This window comes from Nerophis ophidion, linkage group LG18, assembly GCF_033978795.1.
Source record: "Nerophis ophidion isolate RoL-2023_Sa linkage group LG18, RoL_Noph_v1.0, whole genome shotgun sequence".
Classification (NCBI taxonomy): domain Eukaryota; kingdom Metazoa; phylum Chordata; class Actinopteri; order Syngnathiformes; family Syngnathidae; genus Nerophis; species Nerophis ophidion.
Genome location: NC_084628.1, coordinates 38,211,650 through 38,233,018, shown reverse-complemented (window position 1 = coordinate 38,233,018; position 21,369 = coordinate 38,211,650). Strand labels below are relative to the sequence as shown.

Sequence of the window (21,369 nt, the reverse complement as noted above, 5' to 3'; positions counted from 1 at the left end):
AAAAAACAACTCATAACCATTGTCGTCTTTACTCTGTGAAACGGGTCTAAATAGCTCTTTGAGTGGTAAAAGTGGCCGACTTCTGATGTCTTTCAACGGGCGGGTGGCGGGCGGCGGGCGGTTGCGGTTCTGATAAAATGTTGGTTCGGGTGGACGGCGGGTGGATGACGACTTTGGTGATGCGGTTGCGGATTATATAATTGCCTATCCGCGCATCTCTAGTGGCCGGGGCCAAGTGATTAGGACACCTGATGCTCATCATTTGGATGGGTGGCCAAATACTTTTGGCAATATAGTGTATTATTAATGGTTTGCGTCACAGTGTCAGAATTGAGACGTCGTGCTTTGGTTTACAGTGGATTGACCTTTTTCTTCTCTCTCCCACAGCCCCGCCTACATTTACATCCACGCCACCGCAATATGTGGAGGCAAAGGAAGGCGGCAGCATCCTGCTCAGCTGCTCCGCCCAAGGAAACCCCAAACCAACGATCAGCTGGCTGAGGGAGGGCGAGGAGCTGACAACCAACTCCAAATATTCGGTAAGTACATGAATCGCTGGCTCGAAGTTCCTCTTTCTGGGCGGGTGCAGCCTTTTCACAGATGGCGTCCGTTCCGTCTGCCACAAGAGCGTTTTGGCGAGTGTGGGTTTGTCGTGTTGTTGTGCTGTACAAGAAGGCACTTCATTTTGGGGCATATTTTTTAATTAGTGGTGCAAAGCAAAATATACCAAACATTCAGTGGTGAGTCATGTTTCATTTAGAAAGATGCCACATTGGGATTGTTTTAATGGAAGACTGAATTATGGTCTTAAAATATTAAAGGAGGACCATACCTGACATGGCTCGTTTAGGTTCCTATTTTCCCATGAAGCGAAAAGTGCTGTGTGTGTGTTCTTGTATTTCTACCCTTCTTGAGACATCCACAAGGAAAAGTAGCTTCCATATGAGGAGGTGTGGACAAGTGATGGCAAAAATCATGGTCCAAATAACATTGCATGTAATAGAGAATGTCTCCTGGTGGTGAAATCTATCAAAATGAGGGTGTGTCGGTTTTAAAAGTGCTCCCCCTCTGGTCAACATATGAAATAACAAGTGTGTGTCAACTAATTTGATGTGCTCCCCCTCTGGCCAAAATTAACTACAAAAAAAGTATATATATATATATAGAGAGAGAGAGAGAGAGAGACATACTGTAATAACGTGAAGTAATAAAAACCAATTACCATCAAAAAATAAATAAATAATAAAGGATTAACTAAAAGCTTACCTATTTTATATTTGCATAGTTTGTATATATTATTAATGTTGTAAATACAAATCTTTATATATCTAGAAAGGGTGGTCCTAAAGAGGTAGGCATTTTTTGAAGGTCCCAAGAAGGTACGAAATACAATATAATGTGTGTGTGTTCTTGTATTTCTACCCTTCTTGAGACGTCAACAAGGAAAAGTAGCTTCCATATGAGGAGGTGTGGACAAGTGATGCATAAATCATGGTCCAAATAACATTGCATGTAATAGAGAATGTCTCATTTGCACCCCCTGGTGGTGAAATCTATCAAAATTAGGGTGTGTCGGTTTTAAAAGTGCTACCCCTCCGGTCAACATATGAAATAACAAGTGAGTGTCAAAAAATGTGATATTCTCCCCCTCTGGCCAAAATTAACTACAAAAAAATGATATATATAGAGAGAGAGAGACAGAGAGACATACTGTAATAACTTGAAGTAAATAATGAAGATTAAAAAACAATTACCAACAAAAAATAAATAAATAATAAAGGATTAACTAAAAGCTTACCTCTTTTATATTTGCATAGTATGTATATATTATTAATGTTGTAAATACAAATCTTTATATATCTAGAAAGGGTGGTCCTAAAGAGGTAGGCCTTTTTTGAAGGTCCCAAGAAGGTACGAAATACAATAATGTGTGTGTGTGTTCTTGTATTTCTACCCTTCTTGAGACATCCACAAGGAAAAGTAGCTTCCATATGAGGAGGTGTGGACAAGTGATGGCATAAATCATGGTCCAAATAACATTGCATGTAATAGAGAATGTCTCCTGGTGGTGAAATCGATCAAAATTAGGGTGTGTCAGTTTTAAAAGTGCTCCCCCTCTGGTCAACATATGAAATAACAAGTGTGTGTCAACTAATTTGATGTGCTCCCCCTCTGGCCAAAATTAACTACAAAAAAATTATATATATAGAGAGAGAGAGAGACATACTGTAATAACTTGAAGTAAATAATGAAGATTAAAAACCAATTACCAACAAAAAATAAATAAAGTATTAACTAAAAGCTTACCTCTTTTATATTTGCGTAGTTTGTATATATTATTAATGTTGTAAATACAAATCTTTATATATCTAGAAAGGGTGGTCCTAAAGAGGTAGGCATTTTTTGAAGGTCCCAAGAAGGTACGAAATACAATAATGTGTGTGTGTGTGTTCTTGTATTTCAACCCTTCTTGAGACGTCAACAAGGAAAAGTAGCTTCCATATGAGGAGGTGTGGACAAGTGATGGCATAAATCATGGTCCAAATAACATTGCATGTAATAGAGAATGTCTCCTGGTGGTGAAATCGATCAAAATTAGGGTGTGTCGGTTTTAAAAGTGCTCCCCCTCTGGTCAACATATGAAATAACAAGTGTGTGTCAACTAATTTGATGTGCTCCCCCTCTGGCCAAAATTAACTACAAATAAATTATATATATAGAGAGAGAGAGAGACATACTGTAATAACTTGAAGTAAATAATGAAGATTAAAAACCAATTACCAACAAAAAATAAATAAAGGATTAACTAAAAGCTTACCTCTTTTATATTTGCATAGTTTGTATATATTATTAATGTTGTAAATACAAATCTTTATATATCTAGAAAGGGTGGTCCTAAAGAGGTAGGCATTTTTTGAATGTCCCAAGAAGGTACGAAATACAATAATGTGTGTGTGTGTGTTCTTGTATTTCAACCCTTCTTGAGACGTCAACAAGGAAAAGTAGCTTCCATATGAGGAGGTGTGGACAAGTGAGGACATAAATCATGGTCATGTAATAGAGAATGTCTCATTTGCACCCCTGCCGGTGAAATCTATCAAAATTAGGGTGTGTCGGTTTTAAAAGGGTTCCCCCCTCTGGTCAACATATGAAATAACAAGTGTGTGTCAACTAATATGGTGTGTTCCCCCTCTGGCCAACATATGTAATAACAAGTGTGTGTAAGAAATTGGAATGTGCCCCCTTTTGGCCAAAATGAAAAAAAATAAAAAATATATATATATATATAGAGAGAGAGAGAGACAAACTGTAATAACTTGAAGTAAATAATGAAGATTAAAAACCAATTACAAACAAAAAAATACAAAAATAACTAAAAGCTTACCTCTTTTATATTTGCATAGTATGTATATATTATTAATGTTGTAAATACAAATCTTTATATATCTAGAAAGGGCGGTTCCTATAAAGGTAGCCATTTTTTGGAGGTCTCAAGAAGGAAAGAAATACAAGAATATGTGTGTGTCTTCTTGTATTTCTACCCTTCTTGAGACGTCAACAAGGAAAAGTAGCTTCCATATAAGGACCGGGGAAACAAGTGATATCTCATTTGCACCCCTGCTGTTGAAATCTATCAAAATGAGGGTGGTCCCAAAAAAAAAGGTATTTTTTTTAAATTGACTGTGTGTCGGTTTTAAAAGTGCTCCCCCTCTGGTCAACATATGAAATAACAAGTGTGTGTCAAAAATTTGATGTGCTCCCCCTCTGGCCAACATATGTAATAACAAGTGTGTGTAAGAAATTAGAATGCGCCGCCTTAGGCCAAAATGGTTAAAAAAATAAATAAATAAATATATATATATATATATATATATACAGAGAGAGAGAGAGAGAGATACTGTAATAACTTAAAGTAAATAATGAAGATTAAAAACCAATTACAAACATTAAAAGATTAACTAAAAGCTTACCTCTTTCATATTTGCATAGTATGTATATATTATTAATGTTGTAAATGCAAATCTTTATAAGTCTAGAAAGGGTGGTCCTAAAGAGGTAGGCATTTTTTGAAGGTCCCAAGAAGGTACGAAATACAATAATGTGTGTGTGTGTGTGTGTGTGTGTGTGTGTGTGTGTGTGTGTGTGTGTGTGTGTGTGTGTGTGTTTTTGTATTTCTACCCTTCTTGAGACGTCAACAAGGAAAAGTAGCTTCCATATGAGGAGGTGTGAACAAGTGATGACATAAATCAAGGTCTCATTAACATTGCATGTAATAGAGAATGTCTCATTTGCACCCCCTGGTGGTGAAATCTATCAAAAAAAAATTTTTTAATTGACTGTGTGTCGCTTTTAAAAGTGCTCCCCCATCTGGTCAACATATGAAATAACAAGTGTGTGGGGGAAAAATTGAACTTCTCCCCCTCTGGTCAACATATGAAATAACAAGTGTGTATAAGATATTGAAATGTGCCCCTTTTGGCCAAAATTGATTAAAAAAAAAAAGTATTTACAGATATACTGTAATAACTTGTAAATATGTATTAAGTTAATAATGAAGATTAAAAACCAATTACAAAAAAAAAATGCAATAATACATACACTATATTGCCAAAAGTATTTGGCCACTTGCCTTGACTCACTTATGAACTTGAAGTGCCATCCCATTCCTATCCTGGTGCATTCAAAGTTCCTTTCACATTAAACTAAGGGGCCAAACCCGTCTCCTGAAAAACAACCCCACACCATAATTCCTCCTCCACCAAATGTAACACTCAGCACAATGCAGTCCGAAATGTAACGTTCTCCAAACCCAGACTGGTCCATCAGATTGCCAGATGCAAAAGCATGATTGTCCAGTGGCCACGCGCTTTATACTACTGCATCCCACACTTTGCATTGGACTTGGTGACTTATGGCTTAGATGCAGCTGCTCGGCCATGGAAACCCATTCCATGAAGCTCTCTCCGTACTGTACGTGGGCTAATTGGAAGTTCACATGAAGTTTGAAGCTCTGTAACAACTGACTGTGTAGAACAGGGGTGTCAAACTCAAATACAGAGTGGGCCAAAATTTTAAACGGAACAAAGCCGCGGGCCAAGGTTGAACAAGTTAACCTTTTAATAGGGACCCAAACAAGTTTTGCATTAAATATTGAACAAGCAAGGCTTATATAATTTTAGTGACATGCAAAATCCAGTTTCAAATAATAATAATAATAATAAAAAAAATATCAATGGCATATCAAATAAAAATTTTATAAAAATCGTATGTCTTTTTTTCTATTTGCAATCTTCTGAGGTAAGTATCAAATTTTTTCCACAGGCTAATAATACATTTGAAAATTAAATAACAATAATGAATGAACCAAACATTCAAGCCTTGAAGTAGCAAGAGAAAATGCATGAATAAAACGTTTAGTATTGGTCAGTTTGCTGGAAGTTTCCCGGAAGAGTTAGTGCTGCAAGGGGTTCTGGGTATTTGTTCTGTTGTGTTACGGTGGGGATGTTCACCCGAGATGTGTTTGTCATTCTTGTTCGGTGTGGGTTCACAGTGTGGCGCATATTTGTAACAGTGCTAATGTTGTTTATACGGCCACCCTCAGTGTGACCTGTATGGCTGTTGACCAAGTATGCCTTGCATTCACGTGTGTGTGTGTGTGTGTGTGTGTGTGTGTGTGTGTGTGTGTGTGTGTGTGTAAAAGCCACAAATATTATGTGACACACTGTTAGTATGGAGGAAAAGCGGACGTGACGACAGGTTGTAGAGAACACTAAAAGCAGTGCCTTAAATGCACGCCCCCAATATAGTTGTCCAGGTGGAAATCGGTAGAAATTCGCAAGGATGGTTGCCCCGGGAGATTTTCGGGAGGGGCACTGAACTTCGGGAGTCTACCGGGAAAATTAGGAGGGTTGGCAAGTATGAGTATTAGCGGTGAATGCGGTGTTACAGCGGCACCGACCCCAGCTCTAATGCTAAATTGATATTGCCTCAAGGGCCAAATAAAATTACACGGCGGTCCAGAGTTTGACACCCATGGTGTAGAAAGTCTTTGCACTATGCGCTACTGACCCCTCTTTGTCACTTTATGTGGCCTACTACTTGGTGACTGAGTTGCTGTTGTTCCCGAACTCTTCACTTTTCTTCTAATAAAGTTGACTTTGGAATATTTAGGAGCAGGCAAAATTTCACGACTGGATTTGTCGCTGGAAATGACTGAAAGCGGCCCATTCTTTCACAAATGTTTGTAGAAACAATCAACATGCCTAAGTGCTTGATTTTATACACCTGTGATTAGGACACCTGATTCTCATCATTTGAATGGGTAAACAAATACTTATGGCAATATAATGTATTATTAATTGTGTAAATACAATTTTTTATATGTCTAGAAAGGGTGGTCCTAAAGAGGTAGTCATTTTTCAGTGTGTGTGTGTGCATGTGTGTGTGTGTGTGCACTACCTTAATCACAATGTTTGCCTGCTCTCTGCACCAGTCACCTCACTAAATGATTAGACCACATTCGGATGCATTATTAATTTACAGAATCCTGCATCCATGTTACATTCGTCTTCATTTGAATCGCTCGCTGAAAATCCCCACAGAGCGAAGCACTTATCAGCCAACCTCTAAGTTTGTTATTCTTTTTTTCCTTGGGAATTTCGTGCATAGAAGACTGTCCAAGTGTGTGTGTGTGTGTGTGTGTGTCTGCTGGCGTGTTTGCTCACACACATGCTCGCTATCCACGGAGACTCGCGAGAGAAATTCAGGAATGTGTCAGACAGGGCCAGAGAGGAGGGGAGAACCGTCACCAGGCTGTCTTTACTTAACTTTATTGCTGTATTTATTTGCTCGTGGAAAAGGTCCATAAAATTCAGATGTAAAACCAAGCGGCCAGCATTTAGGTGAGCCCGTAAGAGTCCTCGAAAGGATCGGTTCTGGCACTTAAAGACTCATATAAGCTTGATACGGGGGCACCGTATCAAGCATGGAGTGTAGTTGTCAGGTTCAAACACTGAAGACATATATTAAACAAGACAAGAAGCAAGGAATTAGACAGAGTTAGAATTTAATTTAGCTCAATTGAGGAGAAACGCGTAGACAGTGTCTCAGCACGCTCTGGCAAAAGATTTAACGCTACCTCTATTATTTGGAATTTCCCCGATTACATGGCGACACCTGTTTCTAAGGGACAGGAGTCGTAAACAGCCATCGCCTTTGGTTACATACCATGAATTGATTAACGTGGATGCCGACTTAAATAAGTTGAAAAACAAATTTGGGTGTTACCATTTAGTGGTCAATTGTACGGACTGAACTGTGCAATCTACTAATAAAAGTTTCAATCAGTCAATACAGAACAGTTCAACGAAAAGGTCGTAAAATAGTTCACAGAAAAGGTCGTAAAACATTTCAAACAAGCGGTGCCTGGAAAGGAGTTAGGCCCTGCCTCCTCTCCGCTTTGTAGTTCTTGGGTCAGTCAATATCTTTCTGTTGATTACAATACATGAAAGAAACAGAACACCCTTGTCATCCCCATTATTTTCATTGTTAGCCACCTCTTGCTAGAATTTATTTAAAATGCATAAAAAGGTGAAAGGCATACTGTTTGTGTGCTGGTCTCACATACGGGTTACAAATGAGTGGCGAAACTCCCCAAAGAGTGTAGTTCCCCTTTAAGTAATGTTAGTCAAGTGAAGTGAATTATATTTATATAGCGCTTTTCTCTAGTGACTCAAAGCACTTTTACATAGTGAAACCCAATATATAAGTTACATTTAAACCAGAGTGGGTGGCACTGGGAACAGGTGGGTAAAGTGTCTTGCCCAAGGACACAATGGCAGTGACTAGGATGGCAGAGGCGGGGATCAAACCTAGAGCCCTCAAGGTGCTGGCACGGCCACTCTACCAACCGAGCTATACCTACACTGATGACATCTATTAAACAAGACAAGAAGCAAGGAATTAAACGGAGACAAAATTAAATTTGGGTCAGTTGAGGAGAAACGCGTAGACACTGTGTCTCACCACGCTCTGGCAAAATATAGTACGCCACCTCTTTTATTTGGACTTTCCCTGATTTCATGGCAACAGCTGTTTCTAAGGGACAGGGGGTCGTAAACAGCCATCGCCTTTGGTTACAGAACATTTCAAAGAAAAGGTCGTAAAAGAGTTCACAGAAAAGGTCGTAAATCAGATCAAACAAGCAGTGCCTGGAGGGGAGTTGAGCCATGCTTCCTCTCCGCTTTGCAGTTCTTGGGTCAGACAATATCTTTCTGTTGATTACAATATGTGAAAGGAACAGAACACCTTCATGTTGCTTCCCATCCTACATCTTGTAAAACAGATTTCTCCACACCTAGTTTGCGTGTGACAGTACTTCAACTTTAACTTTAAAAGGGGACAAGCGGTAGGAAATGGATGGATGGATGAAACTAAAAGGCGTTTGTACTATAAGTATTCCCTTTTTTAATCAATCCCATGAAATAATTTGTGCTGTGCTAATGTTGCCAACATAACGCGGCAGCTTAACGAACAACCTAATTGTCAGAATAATTGTATCTAAGTTTACACAAAACTTTGTGTTTCAATGAGTTCCCGGCAAGCAGACAAAAAAGCTGTCTTTGATCCTACCAAGAAGGCGGCATATAAAACTCCACTGTGTAGGATGGGAAGCGACATGAAGGTGTTCTGTTTCTTTGATGTATTGTAATCCACAGAAAGATTTTGTCTTGACCCGAGAACTACAAAAGCGGAGAGGAAGCAGGGCCTGACTCCCCTCCAGGCACCGCTTCTTTGAACAGTTTTAAACCTTTTCTTTGAACCGACATTGTTTTGTAAACTCTGCCATGAGGTGGCGTCATGTCCAGCGTGTACCCCACCTTCCGCCCGATTGTAGCTGAGATAGGCTCCAGTGCCCCCCCCAACCCCGAAGGGAATAAGTGGTAGAAAATGGATGGATGGATGTTTTGTAAATAAAGGCAACGGCTGTTTATGACCCCCATCCCTTTAGAAATAGCTTTTGCCATGTAATCGGAGAAAGTACAAAATAAAAGAGGAGGCGTATAATATTTTGTCAGGAGCGTAGTGACACTGTACAAGGGATAGGGCTGGGCGATATATCGATACAGGCGATATATCGCGGGTTTGTCTCTGTGCGATATAGAAAATGACTTTATGGTGATATTGGAGTATACGTTCTCACGGAGCAGGGACTGGGTAACGTTAGCTGTGATGCTAACGAAGCCTCGCGAGTGGTAATACGAGAGAAAGAAGGTGCGAATGAAGGAAGAATTAATTCCCAAGAAAAACAGCAGGGGGTCCATCGTCTGGCGGTGGTTTGGCGTCAAGCGTTACTACCAAAAGTAGCATTTCTGCTAATATTTAGCATCATTTGAAAAGTTACCTGCTAATAACTACAGTTTTGGTCAATTGACTTAGTTGTGATTCCCCTCTCTGCATGAAAGTCTAAAAGTAGCATATATTTGTCAAACAAGGACATGGACTTGGATTGTTTCTTCTCCGCAAAAGATGATTGGCACGAGCCAGGTGTGAATATGAGTACATTTTATTTTACTATTAACACAAAGAAAGTACAAAAAGTCCAAAAAAAGGCGCGCACAAGGGGGGAGAACAAATACTTGGCTACAAAAAACAAATAACTAGCAAACTATAAACGTAAAACAAAAACATTTGCGCTGTGGCATGAACAACAAAACTTACGAGGCGTGGACAAAACGAACAGCATAGTATGGCATGAAGCAGATGGGGAATACGGAGGTACGTAGGTAGGTACATCGATAAGTAAGGTTATTATTATTATGAAGGTTTATTTGAAATAGGGACAGATACAAAAAACATAGACATCTGAAAGTTATCCAATGTATGCATCATAGTGTTTGTAGCCAAAGCTAATTTACAACATTTTTGGTAAATTGACTTAGTTGTGATTTCCCTCTCTGCATGAAAGTTTAAAAAGTAGCATATATTTGTCAAACAAGGACTTGGACTTGGATTGTTTCTTCTCCGCAAAAGATGATTGGCACGAGCCAGGTGTGAATATGAGTACATTTTATTTTACTATTAACACAAAGAAAGTACAAAAAGTCCAAAAAAGGCGCGCACAAGGGGGGAGAACAAATACTTGGCTACAAAAAACAAATAACTAGCAAACTATAAACGTAAAACAAAAACATTTGCGCTGTGGCATGAACAACAAAACTTACGAGGCGTGGACAAAACGAACAGCATAGTATGGCATGAAGCAGATGGGGAATACGGAGGTACGTAGGTAGGTACATCGATAAGTAAGGTTATTATTATTATTAAGGTTTATTTGAAATAGGGACAGATACAAAAAACATGGACATCTGAAAGTTATCCAATGTATGCATCATAGTGTTTGTAGCCAAAGCTAATTTACAACATTTTTGGTCAATTGACTTAGTTGTGATTTCCCTCTCTGCATGAAAGTTTAAAAGTAGCATATATTTGTCAAACTTGGACTTGGATTGTTTCTTCACCGCAAAGGATGATTGGCACGAGCCAGGCGTGAATATAAGTACGTTTTATTTTACTATTAACAAAAAGAAAGTACAAAAAGGCAAACAAAGGGCGCGCACAATGGCGGAGAACAAATACTTGGCTACAAAAAAACAAATGACTAGCAAAAAGGCTGCAAACTATAAACGTGAAACAAAAACACTTGCGCTGTGGCATGAACTACAAAACTTATGAGGCGGGGACAAAATGAACAGCATAGCATGGCATGAAGCAGATGGGGAATACGGAATTACGTACGTAGGTAGGTACATCGATAAGTAAGGTAAAGTTGCCAGGACGAAGACAGAAACAGAATGGCTTAAATAAGGACTATGATAATGATTAGCAGGTGTGAGAACTGAGGACCGGGGCGTGACTTGGAGACAAGATAGAAACTAATGAGTTACTATGGAAACCCAGAAAACAAGGAAGTGCAAACGCAAGAACTGAATGTCCAAAAAACAAACCATAACATGACCAAAACAAAACATGATCCAAAGGCAGGACAAAAAAACTAAACATGGGAACACGATTGTTGCTCAACAAGCCATCATTTTGTTTGTTTTTCGAAAGTGAGAAGTGCAGATATACTTTTCAAAGTGTCAGGTAAAGAGTTCCATAGTTGTGGTCCTTTTATTGAAAAGGCAGTCCGGGCAAAAGATGTTCTACGGAATGGAACGGAACAGTTGCCTTTTGACATTGCTCTGGTGGTAGATCTGCTACCACTTTGCAGTCTTGTAGTTGCCTTGGAGAGCAATTGGGGAGCAGAGTTATCCAAACATTTAAAAACCAGTTTGACTGTATGTAACAAAATTAAATTGGTACAACTTAAAATATTGTATTTGGTTAAAATTTGGCAATGATAATATCATATACTCTTCTTGTGTAGGACTTTCAAGGCGCGGTTGTAAAGGTAAAGTTGCCAGGACGAAGACAGAAACAGAATGGCTTAAATAATGACTATGATTAGCAGGTGTGAGAACTGAGGACCGGGGCGTGACTTGGAGACAAGGTGGAAACTAATGAGTTACTATGGAAACCAAGAAAACAAGGAAGTGCAAACGCAAGAACTGAATGTCCAAAAAACAAAACATAACATGATCCCCCCAGCCCCTATTAAGGACAGCTCCCAGATGTAAAAAAAAAACAAAACTATGATCGAGAGTCATGGGAGGGCGGGAGGGGGACATGGCGGTGGGTCGCCAGACGACGTGTCCCCGTATCCACTGGGGCAGAGTCAGGTGGCGGCGACGCGTAGAGGCCCGCTGCACCTGACGAGGTGGGCGACCCGGAAAGGGCCATGTCCGTGGCCGACGAGAAGGTCGGCTCCCTTGGCGTGGCCGACGAGGAAGTCGGCGCGCCCTTGGCGTGGCAGACGACCAGGTAGTGGCCACATCCGTGGCCGACGAGGAGGTCGGCGCCCTTGGCGTGGCGGACGACCAGGTAGTGGCCACATCCGTGGCTGACGAGGAGGTCGGCGCGCCCTTGGCGTGGCGGACGACCAGGTAGTGGCCACATCCGTGGCCGACAAGGAGGCAGACGCGTCGTCATGGTGGCAGGCGGCGAAGCTTGGCTTGGTGCTGCTACTGGCGGCACTGGAGCTTGGCGTGGTGCAGGCACTGGTACCTGTTGTGGTGCAGGCACTGGGACCCGGCGTGGTGCAGGCACTGGTGCAGGCACTTGTGCTAGATGGGACTTGGTCTTGATGCTAGCCGTGAACTTGGTCTTGGTGCTAGCCGCGTACTTGGTGCTAGCCGCGGACTTGGACTAGGTGCTAGCTTTGGACTTGGAGTGAAGTGAAGTGAATTATATTTATATAGCGCTTTTCTCTAGTGACTCAAAGCGCTTTACATAGTGAAACCCAACATCTAAGTTACATTTAAACCAGTGTGGGTGGCACCGGGAGCAGGTGGGTAAAGTGTCTTGCCCAAGGACACAACGACAGTGACTAGGATGGCGGAAGCGGGAATCGAACCTGCAACCCTCAAGTTGCTGGCACGGCCACTCTACCAACCGAGCTATACTGCCTTGGACTTGGTGCTAGCCGTGAACTTGGTCTTGGTGCTAGCCGCAGACTTGGTGCTAGCCGCGGACTTGGACTTGGTGCTAGCTTTGGACTTGGAGTGAAGTGAAGTGAATTATATTTATATAGCGCTTTTCTCTAGTGACTCAAAGCGCTTTACATAGTGAAACCCAACATCTAAGTTACATTTAAACCAGTGTGGGTGGCACTGGGAGCAGGTGGGTAAAGTGTCTTGCCCAAGGACACAACGGCAGTGACTAGGATGGCGGAAGCGGGAATCGAACCTGCAACCCTCAAGTTGCTGGCACGGCCACTCTACCAACCGAGCTATACTGCCTTGGACTTGGTGCTAGCCGTGGACTTGGACTTGGTGCTAGCCGTGAACTTGGTCTTGGTGCTAGCCGCAGACTTGATGCTAGCCGCGTACTTGGTGCTAGCCGCGGACTTGGACTTGGTGCTAGCCCCGGACTTGGACTTGGTGCTAGCCGCGGACTTGGACTTGGTGCTAGCTGCGGACTTCGACTAGGTGCTAGCTTTGGACTTGGAGTGAAATGAGGTGAATTATATTTATATAGCGCTTTTCTCTAGTGTCAGGCGCATTATAAAGCCTAAAATACCACAACGTCGACTTAGGACAACTTGAGCTGTATATTAAGCAAGAATGGGAAATAATTCCACCTGAGAAGCTTAAAAAATGTGTCTCTTCAGTTCCCAAACCTTTACTGAGTGTTGTTAAAAGGAAAGGCCATGTAACACAGTGGTAAAAATGCCTTTTTTGCAATGCGTTGCTGCCATTAAATTCTAAGTTAATGATTATTTGCACAAAAAAATTTAGTTTCTCAGTTCAAGTGAAGTGAACTGAAGTGAATACAATTTTTATATAGCACGTTTCTCTAGTGACTAAAAGCGCTTTACATAGTGAAACCCAACATCTAAGTTACATTTAAACCAGTGTGGGTGGCACTGGGAGCAGGTGGGTAAAGTGTCTTGCCCAAGGACACAACGTCAGTGACTAGGACGGCGGAAGCGGGAATCGAACCTGCAACCCTCAAGTTGCTGGCACGGCCACTCTACCAACCGAGCTATACTGCCTTGGACTTGGTGCTAGCCTTGAACTTGGTCTTGGTGCTAGCCGCAGACTTGGACTCGGTGCTAGCCGCGGACTTGGACTTGGTGCTAGCCCCGGACTTGGACTTGGATTAGCCGCGGACTTGGACTTGGTGCTAGCTTTACACTTGGAGTGAAGTGAATTATATTTATATAGCGCTTTTCTCTAGTGACTCATAGCGCTTTACATAGTGAAACCCAACATCTAAGTTACATTTAAACCAGTGTGGGTGGCACTGGGAGCAGGTGGGTAAAGTGTCTTGCCCAAGGACACAACGGCAGTGACTAGGACGGCGGAAACGGGAATCGAACCTGCAACCCTCAAGTTGCTGGCACGGCCACTCCACCAACCGAGCTATACTGCCTTGGACTTGGTGCTAGCCGTGAACTTGGTCTTGGTGCTAGCCGCAGACTTGGTGCTAGCCGCGTACTTGGTGCTAGCCGCGGACTTGGAGTGAAGTGAAGTGAATTATATTTATATAGCGCTTTTCTCTAGTGACTCAAAGCGCTTTACATAGTGAAACCCAACATCTAAGTTACATTTAAACCAGTGTGGGTGGCACTGGGAGCAGGTGGGTAAAGTGTCTTGCCCAAGGACACAACGGCAGTGACTAGGATGGCGGAAGCGGGAATCGAACCTGCAACCCTCAAGTTGCTGGCACGGCCACTCTACCAACCGAGCTATACTGCCTTGGACTTGGTGCTAGCCGTGGACTTGGTGCTAGCCTTGGACTTGGATTTGGTGCTAGCCTTGGACCTGGACTTGGTGCTAGCCGTGGTGCAGGTGGAGGTGGCCTAGTTGGAGGCTGTGGCTTGGCACGGCGCTGGGCAGCACCATGTGAACAGCCCCCCAGCCCCGGCCATATCGCCCAGCCCTAACATGGGTACAGGTGGACGTGTTTCTCCTCATTGAGCCAAATTTTAATTATGTCTCCATTTAATTCCTTGCTCCTAGTCTTTATTAATATAGTGTTATTATTGTCAGTGTTTGAACCTGACAATAATAATAAAGTCTTGGCTTGTTTTCCTTTCCATTCTCGCTTCAAGGTCAAGTCCGCCACTTTTAATACGTTTTTTTTTTTTAATTTGCTTTTTCCAATCGAGCGGCTTCACAGCTTTCCACTGTTTGGTTCACACGTCGAGCTCTCAGCCTGTCGCGCACACCGTGCGGCGAGCGCCACGTGTTAAAGAGCGCAGCCGTACAGTTTGTCAGACAGAGAATGTTTGTGCACTTGTGGCGTCTCGGTTCTGCAGAACCCCCCCAAACCCCCTCTGTCCCTTTTCTTATCCGCCCTATAATGGACTGACTACAGCTGCGTGTGACTTGAATGAGCCTTGCTTCACAACCTGTTGCATAATTTATAGGGGCGGGGGGGGTACCTCTAGTAGGTCTTGTCTCCTCACTATTTATCGGTTCCCATAAAGCCGCTTAGCAAGGCGGGAGCCCGGCGTCTCCATGGTTACGCTTTACGGCAGTACGCTCAGTTTGCTGTGTTTATGTCCCTTCCAGGTGCACGATGGCAGCTTGACCATCCTGGGCATAACCCGCGATGACAGAGGGGCGTACACCTGCAAGGCCCACAGCGACCAGGGGGAGGTGCTGCACACCACACGTCTGCTGGTTCAAGGTATGAGTCCTGCTCACTTTAAGGGAGGACGGCAGTGAGGTGTTCGCAGGCCGGAATCGAACCAGCCGCGAGTTTGACTTGAGAAAGATACATGGTTGAAGCCGATAAGGATGCCAAAAAACATCTAATTTTGTTTATACAAACCCCGTTTCCATATGAGTTGGGAAATTGTGTTAGATATAAATATAAACAGAATACAATGATTTGCAAATCCTTTTCAACCCATATTCAGTTGAATATGCTACAAAGAGAACATATTTGATGTTCAAACTGATAAACATTTTTTTTTTTTGAAAATAATCATTAACTTTAGAATTTGATGCCAGCAACACGTGACAAAGAAGTTGGGAAAGGTGGCAATAAATATCTGGAACATCCCACAGGTGTGCAGGCTAATTGGGAACAGGTGGGTGCCATGATTGGGTATAAAAGCAGCTTCCATGAAATGCTAAGTAATTCACAAACAAGGATGGGCCGAGGGTCACCAATTTGTAAGCAAATTGTCGGACAGTTTTAGAACAACATTTCTCAACGAGCTATTGCAAGGAATTTAGGGATTTTACCATCTACGGTCCGTAAAATCATCAAAAAGTTCAGAAAATCTGGAGAAATCACTGCACGTAAGCGATGATATTACGGACTTTTGATCCCTCAGGCGGTACTGCATCAAAAACCGACATCAGTGTGTAAAGGACATCACCACATGGGCTCAGGAACACTTCATAAAACCACTGTCAGTAACTACAGTTAGTTGCTACATCTGTAAGTGCAAGTTAAAACTAGTATGCAAAGCCAAACCCATTTATCAACAATATCCTGAAACGCCGCTGGCTTGGCTAATATGGACAGATGCAAAGTGGAAAGGTGTTCTGTGGTCTGACGAGTCCACATTTCAAATTATATTTGGAAACAGTGGATGTGGTGTCCTCCAGAACAAAGAGGAAAATAACCATTCGGATTGTTATAGGCGCAAAGTTCAAAAGCCAGCATCTGTGATGGTATGGGGGTGTATTAGTGCCCAAGGCATGGGTAACTTACACATCTGTGAAGGCACCATTAATGCTGAAAGGTCCATACAGGTTTTGGAGTAACATATGTTGTCATCCAAGCAACGTTATCATGGACGCCCCTGCTTATTTCAGCAAGACAAGTGTTACAACAGCGTGGCTTTGTAAAAAAAGAGTGCGGGTACTTTCCTGGCCCGCCTGCAGTCCAGACCTGTCTCCCATGGAAAATGTGTGGCACATTATGAAGCGTAAAATACGACAGGGGAGACCCCGGACTGTTGAACGACTGAAGCTCTACATAAAACAAGAATGGGAAAGAATTCCACTTTCAAAGCTTCAACAATTAGTTTCCTCAGTTCCCAAACGTTTATTGAGTGTTGTTAAAATAAAAGGTGATGTAACACAGTGGTGAACATGCCCTTTCCCAACTACTTTGGCACGTGTTGCAGCCATGAAGTTCTAATTTAATTATTATTTGCAAAAATAAAAGTTTATGTGTTTGAACATTAAATATGTTGTCTTTGAAGTGCATTCAACTGAATATGGCTTGAAAAGGATTTGCAAATCATTGTATTTTGTTTATATTTACATCTAACACAATTTCACAACTCAATGGAAACGGGGTTTGTAGATTACATGGAATCTGTTGTTGTGTTCCCTATTTTCAATCAATCAGTTTATATAGCCCTAAATCACAAGTGTCTCAAACGGCTGCACAAGCCACAGCGGCATCCTCGGTTCAGAGTCCACGAAAGGGCAAGGAAAAACTCACAACCCAGTGGGATGTCAATGTGGATGACTATGAGAAACCTTGGAGAGGACCGCAGATGTGGTTGAACCTCCCACCCCCCAATGGGAGACCGGATGCAATGGATGTCGAGTGGGTCTAGCATAATATTGTGAGAGTCCAGGCCATAGTGGATCTAACATAATAGTGTGAGGGTCTAGTGCATAGTGGATCTAACATAATAGTGTGAGAGTCCAGTCCATAGTAGATCTAACATAATAGTGTGAGAGTCTAGTCCATAGTGGATCTAACATAATAGTGAGAGTCCAGTCCACAGTGGATCTAACATAATAGTGAGAGTCCAGTCCATAGTGGATCTAACATAATAGTGAGAGTCCAACACATAGTGGATCTAACATAATAGTGAGAGTCCATTCCATAGTGGAGCTAACATAATAGTGTCAGAGTCCAGTCCATAGCGGAGCTAACTTAATAGTGGGAGTCCAGTCCAAAGTAGATCTAACATAATAGTGTGAAAGTCCAGTCCATAGTGGATCTAACATACTAGTGTGAGAGTCCAGTCCATAGTGGATCTAACATAATAGTCTGAGAGTCCAGTCCATAGTGGATCTAACATAATAGTGTGAGAGTCTAGTCCATAGTGGATCTAACATAATAGTGTGAGAGTCTAGTCCATAGTGGATCTAACATAATAGTGAGAGTCCAGTCCATAGTGGATCTAACATAATAGTGTGAGAGTCTAGTCCATAGTGGATCTAACATAATAGTGTGAGAGTCCAGTCCATAGTGGATCTAACATAATAGTGTGAGAGTCTAGTCCATAGTGGATCTAACATAATAGTGTGAGAGTCTAATCCATAGTGGATCTAACATAATAGTGTGAGAGTCTAGTCCATAGTGGATCTAACATAATAGTGTGAGAGTCTAGTCCATAGTGGATCTAACATAATAAATGATAAATGGGTTGTACTTGTATAGCGCTTTTCTACCTTCAAGGTACTCAAAGCGCTTTGACACTACTTCCACATTTACCCATTCACACACACATTCACACACTGATGGAGGGAGCTGCCATGCAAGGCGCTAACCAGCACCCATCAGGAGCAAGGGTGAAGTGTCTTGCTCAGGACACAACGGACGTGACGAGGTTGGTACTAGGTGGGGATTGAACCAGCGTCCCTCGGGTTGCGCACGGCCACTCTCCCACTGCGCCACGCCGTCCCTAACATAATAGTGTGAGAGTCCAGTCCATAGTGGATCTAACATAATAGTGTGAGAGTCCATTCCATAGTGGATCTAACATATTAGTGTGAGAGTCCAGTCCATAGTGGATCTAACATAATAGTGAGAGTCCAGCCCATAGTGGATCTAACATAATAGTGTGAGAGTCCAGTCCATAGTGGATCCAACATAATATTGAGAGGCCAGTCCATAGTGGATCTAACATAATAGTGTGAAAGTCCAGTTGATAGTGGATCTAACATAATAGTGTGAGTCCAGTCCATAGTGGATCTAACATAATAGTGTTAGAGTCTAGTCCATAGTGGATCTAACATAATAGTGTGAGAGTCCAGTCCATAGTGGATCTAACATAATAGTGAGAGTCCAGTCCATAGTGGATCCAACATAATAGTGTGAGAGTCCAGTCCATAGTGGATCTAACATAATAGTGTGAGAGTCCAGCCCATAGTGGATCTAACATAATAGTGTGAGAGTCTAGTCCATAGTGGATCTAACATAATAGTGTGAGAGTCTAGTCCATAGTGGATCTAACATAATAGTGTGAGAGTCTAGTCCATAGTGGATCTAACATAATAGTGAGAGTCCAGTCCATAGTGGATTTAACATAATAGTGAGAGTCCAGTCCATAGTGGATCTAACATAATAGTGAGAGAGTCCATTCCATAGTGGATCTAACATAATAGTGTGAGAGTCCAGTTCATAGTGGATCTAACATAATAGTGTGAGAGTCCATTCCATAGTGGGTCTAACATATTAGTGTGAGAGTCCAGTCCATAGTGGATCTAACATAATAGTGTGAGAGTCCAGTCCATAGTGGATCTAACATAATATTGAGAGGCCAGTCCATAGTGGATCTAACATAATAGTGTGAAAGTCCAGTTGATAGTGGATCTATCATAATAGTGTGAGTCCAGTCCATAGTGGATCTAACATAATAGTGTGAGAGTCTAGTCCATAGTGGATCTAACATAATAGTGTGAGAGTCCAGTCCATAGTGGATCTAACATAATAGTGAGAGTCCAGTCCATAGTGGATCCAACATAATAGTGTGAGAGTCCAGTCCATAGCGGAGCTAACATAATAGTGAAAGTCCAGTCCAGCAGGAGACCATCCCGAGCGGAGACAGGTCAGCTTTGCAGAGATGTCCCCAACCGATGCACAGGCGAGCGGTCCACCCCGGTTCCCAACTCTTCAAAATGGTCGGTGTGAATCATACAAAATCTACGTTTCTAGCATTTTTCAGCAAAAAATATCACATGGTCTTTTGATTATTCAGCAGCATAGAAGTGACAAATGTATAGAACCACACAATCATTGTGGTAATGTGACATTTACGTACTGCTTAACACAACATCCCAGTCAGTCCCACTAGACATAGCTCTGTCTCAGCGTGTGTGTGTGTGTGTGTGTGTGTGTGTGTGTGTGTGTGTGTGTGTGTGTGTGTGTGTGTGTGTGTGTGTGTGTGTGTGTGTGTGTGTGTGCGTGTGCGTGTGCGTGTGCGTGTGCGTGTGTGCGCAAGTCTGTCTTTCCGCTCCATTACCTCGGGTAGACACAGATCAGACTGTTGTGTCACACCAACCGTCTCCCCTGCTCTCATCCTACCGCTGCAGCAGCAACTCCTGGGAGGCTCGACAACGTAAATAACAAGCGCGTCTCGCTCTCGAAAAGCAGCGCTCTTGTGTACGTTTTGGTTTCGACGCTTCTGTAACCGCAAACGCACCGTGGGAAGTACAATTTATTTTGGATCCCCTCCTGGGGGGTTTGAACCCCGCCTCAGCGCTCTGGCGGTCACGTTTTTTTAAAGCATCTTCTCCGGCCTGCCCTCTGGCTTTGTTGCGATAGCAAGAGTTCTGTTGGTTTTGGATGTGACGCAATGCACGATAGCTGAGGTGTCTTTTGGCTTTTATCAACACTCATTATCATGTCAGAAAGACCCGCAAAGTGACACATTTTATGCGCTCAGAAATAAAAAAAATATATAGAAATATAGTCTTTTCAGCAATTTCTTTTTATAATTTTAAATTTGCTGGATGACTTAAGGTGCTGATTAAAATTAATTCAGTTTTGGTGTCGGCTGTCGTGTTTTAAATTCCTCAGTTGTTTGTGGATTTTATTTAGGAAATATATACAGCCACCCCAAAAGGGACAAGCGGTAAAAAATGGATGGATGGATTACTATACTATGACTCTTACAACGGAGGATGTGTTTTGTTATGCATTTCCCTGCGTTTGAGTCATGGAATGCGCTGGTGATGCAACAGAGTTAAATGTCAGCGTGCAAATGTTTCTGTTGTCTGGATCAACCACTGTGCCGCGGCACACTAGTGTGCAGTGAGATACAGTCTGTTTTGCCTAGAGGAGATTATCCAATTTCACCCATTTCAGTTCCAAATATTTTTTCGCAAACCAGTCATTATAGTCTGCAAATGATGTGTTATTGTTGAGTGTCTGTGCTGTCTAGAGTAATACTCTTTCATATCACTAGGTGGCAGCCAGTAGCTAATTGCATTGTAAATGCAGCTTAAACCAAAAATAAACAAAAGGTGAGTTCCCTTAAGAAAAGCCATCAGAGCTTAGGGAAGGCTATGCAGAAGGAAACTATACCTGAACTGGCTACAAAGTCAACAAAAACAGAATGCTGGACGACAGCAAAAACTTACTGTAGAGCAGAGACAGCGTCCACAATGTACATCCGAACATGACATGACAATCAACAATGTTCCCACAAAGAAGGATAAAAACAACTGAAATATTCTTGATCGCTAAAACAAAGTAGATGCAGGAAATATCGCTCAAAGGAAGACATGAAACTGCTACAGGAAAATAGCAAAAAAAGAGAAAAAGCCACCAAAATAGGAGCGTAAGACAAGAAGTTAAACACTCCAAAGAGAAAAACAGCAAAAAAGTCCAAATAAGTCAGGGTGTGATGTGACAGGTGGTGACAGTACACCTACTTTGAGACAAGAGCTATAGTCATGCATGCTTGGTTATGCTTTAAAGTCACATCCAACAATTGCGACAACGACTTTTTACTGTCAACTGAGTTTATGATTTCTGCTGGTGGTGTGCCTCTGG

The 21,369-nt window shown here is 42.1% G+C and overlaps 1 protein-coding gene across 2 annotated transcripts in view; it reads left to right on the top strand.

The window, feature by feature from the left end:
- igsf9ba (immunoglobulin superfamily, member 9Ba) overlaps positions 1-21,369 on the top strand; it is a 226,255-nt gene that overhangs the window by 123,155 nt on the left and 81,731 nt on the right. For both annotated transcript variants that reach the window (XM_061878079.1, XM_061878080.1), the window contains exons 4-5: positions 388-539; positions 15,180-15,297. In XM_061878079.1, coding sequence (XP_061734063.1) covers positions 388-539; positions 15,180-15,297 — 270 coding nt within the window. The remainder of the gene's footprint in view (positions 1-387; positions 540-15,179; positions 15,298-21,369) is intronic.